We start from the raw sequence: 11685 nt of genomic DNA on the forward strand, positions 1-11685 counted from the left end.
ATCATTCGTATGCTAGAGTAAATCTCACCACTAACTCGAATTAACTGGCTTCTGCATCGACGCGGAACACTTTCTGGTCGAAAAAGAAGTGAGGATTTGATTGCTTTAGACACCGGGGAGAGCTATTTCCAGTGCATTGTTGAGAGTTCTTGGTAATACAGGCTAAACGGTTCTATCCAGGGATTAGGAAATAATATTAACTTGTTTGGCCAGAAACGCAAGGCATTTTCCATTTTTATTTTTTCTGTCTTGCCGTGTATGATGAAATGTTATCTCTGTACCTTTGCTAGATAGATTAAACGCATAACGTTTTTACTCCGAGCCGAAATGTGATGATACATACATGTGATAAAAGGAAACTGAAGGCTAGAATAGAAGTCAATACCGCACCCCATACAAACGTACTTTGATTGTACATTTTCGATCTTCCGTATAATTTCCAGCATCTCATACAAGAGACTTACAACGTAAAAATGTCCTTCGAAAACTGCCGTGTCCAACAGTGATAAAGCTCTAGGTACAAAAACATTGTTGTCAGACCGCTGGCAAAGTAAATCGAAGGGTTATTTTCTGATAGTAATTATCTGCAGGTCTCAAAAAGGAAAACGTCCAGTCACAAGTTCCTCACTCATATATAGCCAAATGTATTTTTCCTCGCCTATCCAATAAAACCATAATATTGTCGAAAGTGTCGTTCAGATTGGCTTGAGTAATGCTCCTGACGATGATTAATTACTTTTCGGTATAAGGGCCAACGCGCAAGAAGCACAGATTGTTGCAACTTCTACTGCACAAAACAAAGAAGCAAAGACAATTATATGTGGGATGAATTCATTTAGTTTCTTTTCAATTGCTGGTAGACACCCGGTGGTGAAGTTTTGGCAACTGGGCGGTAAAAGGCCTTGGGCTTTCCAATCGTGACGGCCGTAAACCCCGCAACATTCGAGTTTAGTTTGTACAAAGTCCCAGGCGGCCTTCGCTGAATTTATCTTCGAGTTCTTCCAGTAATCCACCAGCGTTTTATTCAAGGTCTCTCCGACGATGCTCTCTGTCTGACTTCTGTGGGTAATAGCCAGAATAACCACAACAGCCTCACCGACCAGCACGAGGAAAGTTAGCAGGGCGTACGTAATTAGCAATCCGACGCTCTCGCAAAGGGCACCAACACATCCAATAAAAGCTAGCGTGCATACTGTTGAGCCGATGAAAATGAGTAAAATAGGTATGCTGACGTAGTTATCGCCGATGGCATAACCCGACTTTTGCATGAAATATAATCCAAGGCCCCCAACTGTTGCTATTCCTATGCTAAGCAACACAAAGGTGATGTTGAACGCTACCAACATGAATTTCGAGCACCTGGCCAACATCTTCACGTTCTCTATTCTTCAGCTGAATCGTCAAGAACTTAAGCCACTAGGGCAAAAGTGCATATATGGATGGGTTGCTCTTGCTAGACGAGAAAATTACACGGACAGTAGTGGTGTACAGCCAAAAATATGGTAGTAATTTTCGTTCTTATAGCTTACCAGTTGTGGCAATCGATGCGGTTATAACTCCCCGCAGTATTAAGGCGGCAAAAAGTGGCTCAGTTAATTAATACAAAACAAACAGTACGGCTACTCGCTGCTGTCAAGTAGACTATACAAGGGGATGCATGAATGAATTCGAAGTAACTTCTTTATCTCTAAATATTTCTCTTTTTTAATCCGAATCGTAGTCAGAGGCAATACTTTATGACATCACAGGGCATCGAAGTTCAAACGCTTATTTAATCTTGTTTGTAATTCTATTATTGAGTTTCAAGTATCATTTTGTCACGCTTCATCTTCCGAGGACACAATGGTCAAATATTTCTATGCCGAGAAACGCGTGGAATTATGTGTTTAGTGATTTATAACTATGATAGAAAAATAGTCGATGCTACATTGAAGTTTCGCGAAAGCTGTTTAGACTAGATATATACGTAGTTCTTATGCATTCACGCGTAGTGTTCTCTGAATTAGTACGTTGACAAATCTACAAAGATTGAAAGAGAATGTGTCATTCGTTTGTCGACCTTTAAAGCCAAACGGCAGAGAACTGAACGATCGGCAAACAAGCCAACAGTTAAAGATACGGATCCGTCTTTTAATTGTATCGCCTTTATCACTATATGCACGAACTAGCTCAGAATTAAATACACTATAACGCGTATAGCCGTTAAACCTATGTTATAATTAAAAATTGGCCATCTTACTGTTTAAATACAACTGAGCCGGGAAAACATAGGACTGTCCGCCATAGACCATGAAATCCCACAACTTGACAATGCCACTAAAAGTGCATTCCGTTCAATTAAAAAGGCGTCCTGCAAAACAGGAGAAAAAATAAATCTTGATTTAAAAAAATATTCTTTCTGTAGTTGCTTGCACGGTTCAGGAATGTATTTGTATCGAATCCTGTGACCTTGGTGCATCAACTTTATACCCGCTGCCAATGAATACAAATACAATAGCCGGACCAATCAAAAAAGGTTCTACATATTTCAAAGAAACCGACAAAATAGACACTTCAAGGCCATCAAGGCTAGCACAAAGAGCCACAGTAAAGGCGTTGAAAAAAAAAGCACCAAAAAATCAGCAGAAGAAATTCTGGCGGAAACCTACAAAAGCCTCCTACTTCATAGAATCGTTCACATTTGGAAACGTTTTACTTAAATTTATTAGTGCACTTCGAAAACATCGCTGGACTGAAAGGGTATGCTATGGAGCAGCTTCACCTAACAGATAAGATTTGTCCGCCATATTTTAAATTATTCGACCATATTCCCCAATCAAGGAAGACATTATTGTTTAATAATACAATTACACAGTAAAATAAGACACATGATTTCCTTTTGCAGAACCCGGATATTGCTCATGTTTGCAAATATGCACAATCCAAGGTCTGACTTCCTTGAAAAATTCGATAATGTCGTATCCCTCGAGCTTAACATAGCAAGCAGAAATTTATCTATCGACATAACAATACGACTTCCGTATAGGTAACAAGCGCAGGCAAGCTAAAATAAGCAATTGAAAATGATTTACATTATTTTAGCTCAATCGCTGCGATCGAGAAATCCACTCGAAGAAGTAACTTTCCTGATTTGTGGGGAGCATTGACATCTTGCAGAAAATCAGTCTACCAGGTTTAAATTTGTCGATATATGTCACTAAACTGGAGCATCCACTTATTCTTCTAGGCTACATGTTTCCTTTGTCTAGCAATATGGTTTGCCAATAAGAGAACCGCTGGCATGGTAACGCTCGGCCTAATTTCTAAATCCTGCTACACGAGTTACATGTACATGCGTATAAAAACCGGTTTGAGGTAAGCTGTACAGACAAAGGTAATGAAACAAGTCGATGCACAAGATATAGTATGTAATATTCTGCATGTTAGGTCGATATCCGGTCTTTTTCATAGTCGCCTCTACCACCGTGGATCTGTACATTGATAAAGGCTATAATCATTAAAATGTTTAGTCCTTGTATAATAAAGTAAAATGTCATTATTCGTCTAAGTAGCTAAGTAGCGTGCACCCGATTCGCCTCGTTTAGAGAAAGAATATTTAAGGTTATCTTTTTTTGTTCTATTCATGGTTACAAATAACTTTAATGAACTAAAAAAAATCAAATAGAAAATGCCTAATAGGACCAAACTCAATAGAATTGAGAAATCAGTTTGAACTTATTTTACCCAAATAAACCAACTGTTCATGCGTTTTGTTGCATTAGTTGTTATCAAAGTGCAATGCTAAAATGTCTATGTCGATGCAAATATCTTTGTCCGTGTACCTGGTTTCTAAATGAGTACAATGTAATAACAAATCTAGTTAAATACGCTAAACTGTTCAGGATTGATTTAAATTCATACTGCATCGAGGCAAAGAATTATGGTGATGCTTAGTTACAAAAGCGACTTCCTTCAACGACCTATAATGCTATCTGTTACATATGTAAGATTAAAACTGTTTCACATAAATAAATGTACCCTTATTTTGGGTCTCAGGGTTAGGTCTGTGTCAACGACTGAATACTGGAAGATAAATTCTATTTATTCCAGAGTAAAGTAGATACAGTAGTACTGAAATTAAATACGTTTTGTTTGTAGATACAATCCCCGCTGCTATAAACTCTGCTTATCGGGTAATTGAATAATAGTCATGAAATAATTATTCACTATGTCATGTTTATTATGAATTTTTCTTGAATAAAGGTTCTGGTTGTAATAGGCCTTGAGCATAGACTATTAGACCCTTAGAAAAGATTCTCCCTAAATTAGGTTAAAAAAAGTGTGCGAGCGAAGGTCAAGGCAATCTGTTATTTGGTTTGATAGAAATCAAAACCATTTATTCACCGTGACAGTGCTTTTGTTATATCATCTATCGTATAGCGTCTCATTTATGGCCTTGTTGTGTGTTATGCAGTGAATTAAGCCTGCGTTGAATTTTTATTCCAAAAAAATAAACGGTAGGAAAAGCGTTCTTAAATTCGCCATTTTAATGTTCCATGTAGGCCCAAAGATGATGTAGTGATTCTCGGTTTTTGGATATGGAAGCTACGACAACGTGTTACGTAGGTAAGTTAATTTTGTCAAATATATAGTCGAATTAAAAAAATGTTTTCGACTTTACTTCACGCTACCAGCATTTCCTGGAATAGAATGTATACAGCGTGCAGACAAAATGTAGCCCATTATTTGCGAGCCTCGTACTTTAAGGACATAAATTCATATACATTACCATAATACTGTTTTATGACATGTATTGTGCGTGTTTTAAATAATAACAATGATAGCACACATTCAAAGATATGAATAGAAAACATCAACCATATATATAAAAGGGATTCAATTACGTTAAATAGTTACGTGCTTATAAAGTCGTAACTAATGCTGCAAGGGATAAGGAACTAAATATGGTTGAACTATGTCTTTATTCGAGTTGGCATGTATAGATCAAAAGGTTAAGAGAGTCGTTACAACGTTGTATATAATCTGAACATTCACAACGTCCTCAAATATCTACGAAGTAAGCAATTCTATATAGGGTTGCCTATTTACAGTTAGGGCGTAGCATATAATGATAGAGAGTCGGAATAGCACTAACAACGTTAACTTGTGGCGTTCCAATCAGAAAAGCCAAGAAACTCTAACGTAAGTAAACAGCTTTGAGTAATCCAATCCTCTTTGTAACACAGCAATGTTAAAGGATATATCGAGCGCACTGATATAGATACGCTTTATATAAAAACCCAAGTAAACGGACGATGAAGAAATCTGCGCCTTAATGTGAATAAATAAATCAAATAAAAAAATTGCGAAATTTTAGTCGCAGCCCTTGTCTTATAACATGCCTAAGCACATGCTTAGAATCAGTGCATCTATCAAACACAAACTAAGTGACCAGTAATTAACCGCCATGAATCGGATCTCTTTTAATTTCATGGAAGCTTTACATAGTAACACTTGTTACCGCTTGTCATTATCGTCTTTGCACTTATTATTCAAATATGGTGCATCGTCATAACGCTTGAAGAACCAAATAAGTTGGGATGGCTGCTTGTCGTGGAGTAACACATTCGGCTGGAAAACGTTTGTTCTCTATTCAATGCACCTACCATTTAAATAATCGTGAGTTCCTACATATCGGTATGAAAGTGTCAAGTATGAAAACGTGTTAAGATATTCTGCGGTTTAAAAATTATACAAACAATGTTGCTAGTAGCAATTGACGCTGCACAAAATTATTTTCAAGTACGGGCTAAACTGAAATGGCCAACACAATTTTAGTAAAATTTGCTCATAAGAGAAACATTTAAAATTTATTACTTGCATTAACTAACTTCGAAAATCGCACTGACTATTCCCTACAAAAAATCAAATACACTAAAGCAAATTACACTGGAACGGACTAACAATATGTTTCCACCGTCAGTACAAAAACGGCATTGTCATTGGGTCTACGTCATGTTGCTCCTTTCACTAGAAATCTACAGTTGTACAATGAAAAATAATGACGGATGGATCACATCGCGAAATTAAATTTCGTTTCTATTAAATCAACGTCGAATTAATGGGTTGCTGTCAATGCCAAGCAATACACAGGTCACACTGCTAATGATACATGCTTCCAATAAAGTTCGAGACAGGAAGATTGAAAAAAAAAAGCTTCCTCAAAGGACTACGCAGCTTGATAACGTTTAGTTGTTGCCGCATTAGCCATTTCTAAACACAACAGGTTGAGGGTGCGTATAGCGCTCGAACCACAACATTGCAGAAAATCGACGATCACAAAAATTTGAGCTTTGAGACTGGTGAAAAAAAGCGCAATGGTGTAGATGAATATTTTTTTGCCGTCATTTCGAATAACTGGCCATTGGTACAGATGTTTGATTAGGTGTGCCTTTGGCACTAAAAAATGTAATATGTGAGCCCCTAACTTCTATTCGACTACTTGAGAGACATACCGATGCATAAGGTGTAACTGATACAAAATGTTTAAAAAAGGATGTAGAATGAGCTAAATGTTAACAGCTGTACGCAAAAATGCTGCCCGGCACAATCGTGCTGTTAACCACGGCCATACATAGCTAACCTAGAACATACTTGGCCTTCAGGTACATTGACGTGCTCTAGATGTGAATACTAATCCCCAGTAAGTTTCGAGTCATGAGTTTACGTGATACGAGAGCATAATTATTAGAACTAAAACGCACACAAGTATTAGTTGTTGCTAATTCGTTGACGATTCGTCGTCGTTGCATAGACCATCACTACAACATAAAAGGGCTAGGACGAACAAAAAAGAAAAACAGCCTTACTACATAACTTAACCCCGTGTTGTTTTTTTATTTGGTGTCCGCCTTACGGCAGCTCCAACTGCACTGTGCTTGCTTCTCGCGATTGGTTTTGTCTGTTGGTTTGTCTTTTATTGCGTGTTCTATACGCGTACGTTTCATCGTTGTGAGCGTAATTAGTTCGGCTTTATTTTCTTTTTAACTCAACTCCTTCACAACGTCGCATTATTACATCTTTATTGTATTAATGATAGTAACGTGCTTGTCGTCTGTATGTTCGTGCGTGTTCATGAACCCATGAAAGTTTACACAGTGAGCTCCATGATGGCGTTGACAATATCGCCATTGTGGTTCCGCAATGCGCGTACGGCTCGCGCCTTCGATACGGACGCCTGAGCACAAACTAACTCGACGTCCCGCACCTCGATTCCACTCATGTCAATGTCTTCTTCGTCCTCATCTTCGTCAGCCGTCGTTGGTAGTGTCCTGCCAGCCGAAGGACCAAGTTCGGCAGCAGCAGCGGTCGCCGCCTTGAATTTTTCTGCAGCCGCTAACTGGGCCTGTTGACTAAGGTCTTCGACCTTTGCCTCGCCAAAAACAATATACCTATCCGTAAAGGGTGGCTTGTACACGTCGGGCTTAGAAATGATAAACAGAATATTCTTTGATTTGCGGATTGCCACCCGATTTATGCCGGTGACCTGCTTGAGGTTGAGTTTTGACATGATCTTACGAGCTTTCTTTTCGTAGCGGGATTGTCTTAATTCATTGGTTGGGTCATCACCGTTGCCGGCCTCATCACCCTTCTCGTCGTCGGCGCCCGAATCCTCCAGGCCAGTATCGGTATCCGAGTCAGACGCGTCGTCAACTACAACCTCATCTTCCTTAGCCTCTGCCAGTTTCTTCTCGTCCTTTTTAGGATATGCAGCCTTTTTGCCGTCAGCGGCAGGAGCCTTTGTTTTCGTTGGTGAATCGCCAGCTAGGAGAGATCTTAAATGATCCGTTGTAGTATGGAAAGGTTTCTGGATGGGTTTCTCGACAGGCTTTTTCAGATTTTCGGCCGCTTTCTCATTGGCTGGTGTGGCAGCAGCGGATTGGGTAGCCTGGGCCTTTTTTACCCTGGACGACATTTTTTTGATATTGGTCCCTTTTTCGTCACGCGATCACACGTTTCGATAAAACCCACGACGTCGACAAACACAAACACGGGGAAACTACTTCAGTGCAATACACAAAGGCAGACCAGGGGCGTAAAACAGCAAAAAACCAAAAACGCGCACTTCATTCACACGCACAGCGTGCTACACGCGAGCAAGTCGAAAAAGAAACCGGAAACGCACCAGTAAAACAGGGGAACAGTTTACGTTGGGTAGTTCGCCACTTGCTTACCCGAATTTCTTATTCTTGTTAGGTCTGACTATAAAGTAAACAGCTGTAATAAAACAGTATATGTGTCAAGTTGTCCAAACCTAAAATTTATAATGGACACGAAATTGGTGGTGGGTGAAAAGAGCGCCAAAATTTAAATCGCGTACTGCAAGTACTTACAAGGCCGTACCGCGATGGATGGTTGATTCCATTCATTAGAGCGGAGTAAGCGAAGCAAAGGCGCGCAGTCTGGTTAAAGTTTGACTACTAAATTTTATAGATTCATTTCATTGCATATCTATTAAGTAAACATATATGTGTCATTTGCTTAAAAAGTCACAAAACTTATCTGTATAGAATCTGCCGGCATACATAATGTCAGTTGAACACCGCTAAGTAGTAAATACGCGTATAACAGAGACCATATAGCCTCTTTCAGAAATCGGTTTTGTGATCTCCTAGTTGTGGATTCATTGAAACTTTCTCTCGTATTTTTTTTATGGATAAATGAATCAGTGTTTTGACGAAAAGAAAAAAAATCAAATAGGGCAGACGACAACGCATCATGCTCTTGAAGGAACTGCAGCATTGTGAACAATGGGTTGCAAGATACCTTTACCTCTGGCAAAGTGTGCTCGCAAAATTAGTACAAGACATCCTCTAATTGTGTTAAACACATGTGTTCTACACGTGTCAGGATGGCCGAGCGGTCCAAGGCGCTGCGTTCAGGTCGCAGTCCGGTCTTCCGGGCGTGGGTTCGAATCCCACCCCTGACATATACATTTTTACGTGTGGAAATTATTTTAAACAAGTAGTATTAATATATGGGAAAACGTATAAGGTAAGATCAATATACACTATGTTCATTGTGTTATAAACGGAAATTCGTATTATTAGTTCATACATGAAAAACACGAAGCTCATTCAACTGAATTTTGAATACAACATTCGCGTTTTCGTCGACTTTGAGAGAACTCTTTTGACTAGTTTCAAAAATCATTGTGACGAAGTGAAGTTATAAGTAAGAGCTTTAATAGGATAGTTTGGTAGAAGCTGGGTAGAAGTGAAAAAATTGTAGGAATTTGAAGCAGCATGAAGTGAATTTAGTATAACGATCGACCAGCTTTTGTCGAGTTGCGCTATCATCATACAAGGACAACTCAACTCTTCCGTTGACTGGCAGTAAATACCGCGTACCTATGTACTTCCGCTGGGTGCGGATCTAGTATTCAATTATTGTATGCATACATAAGTAGAGAGTAAAATGTTTGTAGGCTAATTACATTCACTAGGCAATTAGAAAGATAAAAAAAAGAGTACGTTTACTTACAAAGCTTATATATTTGTTTCTTTATTTACTTATTTGTTGTGCAATATACGTCAATGGCGAGGCTTGAACGAAGCTTATACAAATTATTGATGTCATCTTTATCAAGCAGATGCTTTTCTAAAGCAGACCAAATAGCATTCTTGCTTTCTGTCTTTGGCTGTTTCTTCTTCAAAATAAGCCTTTGGAATTGCCTGTTCAGTATAGTATTAAAGACTTACTAGAAGGTCTAGCTTTGAAAGACAATCACAGTTAGCTAAACAAACATTTGTGCTACGCTTTCGAGACAAGTAGTTTTTATGTCCCTTGTTTGAAAGCCAGTAAAGTTCGTCACCTATCCATCTGTGCGATCAGTTGTTACATTACTTAATCCCCGCAAGTCTTCCAGCAATACAATAGAAAGCTTGATTTTCTGCAGTCCTTTCCTTTTAAATGGTTTGTTTTCCTAGATAAATATGCCCCCCTCCCCCTCCCCAACACCTCCTAGAGGCCACCGATAAAGCTGATTTTTGTAGTCAGTTAGAGGTGTATCGTGAGAAGTGCATTGCGGAACCTGAGTCAGACTGGGCAAATAATTTTTTGTACACGTTTGTAAACAACGCCACACCACTCTTTGCAAACAGTAAGGCAACAACCAGCATGATCCACGCACTTTTAATAGCGAAACAGACGGGGGCAAAGCCCTTGGGTGGTGCTCTATGATTCTACTAAAACTCAACACTTCTATGCGACTCTTTCTGCAGCGCAACAACACTATCTGCTGACCAAATGCCTTCGGTTTAAATATGCTTGCTCTTCGAATTTTATTTTTACATGGTACATTGGAATTGCATCCTATGCTGTTCACATATTTTTTCATCCGATAAAATTGGCCCGGTAGTTTTAAAAAAAAATAACCGAAAAATACTAGTTGTGTTTGTTTCCGTCTTATATTAAAGCTTAGAAACTGTTGTCACTCGGTAGCTGTCCATGAGTGGCGTTCGAAGGATTCGCATAAATGAAAGATGATTGAATCGGTTGTTTCGATAAGAGTGTTTTAATGTTCTCGATGTGCCTTCACAGATTTGTTTTGATATATTGCCGTAGTCTCTGCATCAGCGCTACGATGGCTAGATGCTTTCGAGAAATTCGGTATCGTGCTTATGGGAATGGCCAAAATTAGGCAAAGGCTTTAGATTCAGCTCCTGTTTTAAAAAAAGCCAAACTGAAAATTATATATTGTAACCAGCGTATGTGCTGATTGAACTGTATGTATGTTATAAACATATACTGCTTTCTCTATTGTACAATTTTCTCTGTTTCACATTCGACAAATAGACTTTTGCCATACATTTTTGTGAGATGTTGTGACGCATAATGTTTTTGCACGTAGACGATGATGTGTAAGTGCGGTTATTACGACTGCACACGAAAAAATCAATAGTAACAAGACACCAATGTATGCCCAGGTATCGTGAGTAAACTACAGGGAGGTGTGAATAATAAAGATGAGTATCCTGGGCATTTATATGACGAGGTAATCAATCCTGTGGCCTCTTCAGTGTAAAATAATATATTTATTCAGTAATAATTATTTTCGTGCCTTTTTTGTATGTATATAACTATTAGTGTACCAATGTCGGCCTTCATTTAAACTTCAAGTCTACATTTGCTCTCTCCCTAAATATGTCATTCACTAAAACTATTCATCATATAAAACCTTTCGCCAGTTTAGACAATACAGAGTCGTATTGAGCTGCAACTCAGTAACTGTCCACACATATCTGTAGCAGCGTGCTTTTGTAATCGATTTGTTCGCCAAGTCCCGAAGATACAAGGTATCATGGTAGGCCGATGCTACTAGAAATAAAAACGTAATTTAATGAAAGAAAGAGAGCGTTGCAGAGTCTGCGTAACTTGGTACAAGTCTGATCGAACCAGGCGCTCTGGATAAATAACTCAAGCGGTTCTAGAAACACCAGAAGCAGAAGAAGAAGTCGACGGCTGAATCAACCTCGGCACATATAAGAAACTTTGAATGAACAACCAGGGCAGTTGCAATATAAACAGTGACTTCGAACTCGAATTCAATAAAATAACCAATTCACATAGATCCGAAGTTTCTTACAGTTAAACGTTATCATCTCAACCGAGATAGGTCATGAACACATAAACAAAAACTGAGAA

General features: G+C 38.8%; 2 protein-coding genes and 1 non-coding gene across 3 annotated transcripts; 1 reads left to right on the forward strand and 2 right to left on the reverse strand.

Annotated features, from left to right (window-relative positions):
- Positions 1 to 728: 728 nt before the first annotated feature.
- On the reverse strand, positions 729 to 1370 carry LOC111247216 (leukocyte surface antigen CD53-like). Its single transcript, XM_086982785.1, has one exon. The coding sequence runs from the start codon at positions 1368 to 1370 to the stop codon at positions 729 to 731; it is 642 nt and encodes a 213-aa protein (XP_086838911.1).
- Positions 1371 to 6848: 5478 nt separating this feature from the next.
- On the reverse strand, positions 6849 to 8164 carry LOC111247215 (nascent polypeptide-associated complex subunit alpha-like). Its single transcript, XM_022797878.2, has one exon. It carries the CDS (start codon positions 7952 to 7954, stop codon positions 7130 to 7132), a length of 825 nt encoding a protein of 274 aa, XP_022653613.1. The 5' UTR covers positions 7955 to 8164; the 3' UTR covers positions 6849 to 7129.
- Positions 8165 to 8884: 720 nt separating this feature from the next.
- On the forward strand, positions 8885 to 8968 carry TRNAL-CAG (transfer RNA leucine (anticodon CAG)). Its single transcript has one exon. It is a non-coding gene; the product is annotated as a tRNA-Leu (tRNA).
- Positions 8969 to 11685: the final 2717 nt, after the last annotated feature.

This window comes from Varroa destructor, unplaced genomic scaffold (assembly GCF_002443255.2).
Source record: "Varroa destructor unplaced genomic scaffold, Vdes_3.0 BEIS01000003.1, whole genome shotgun sequence".
NCBI classification, from domain to species: Eukaryota; Metazoa; Arthropoda; class Arachnida; order Mesostigmata; family Varroidae; genus Varroa; species Varroa destructor.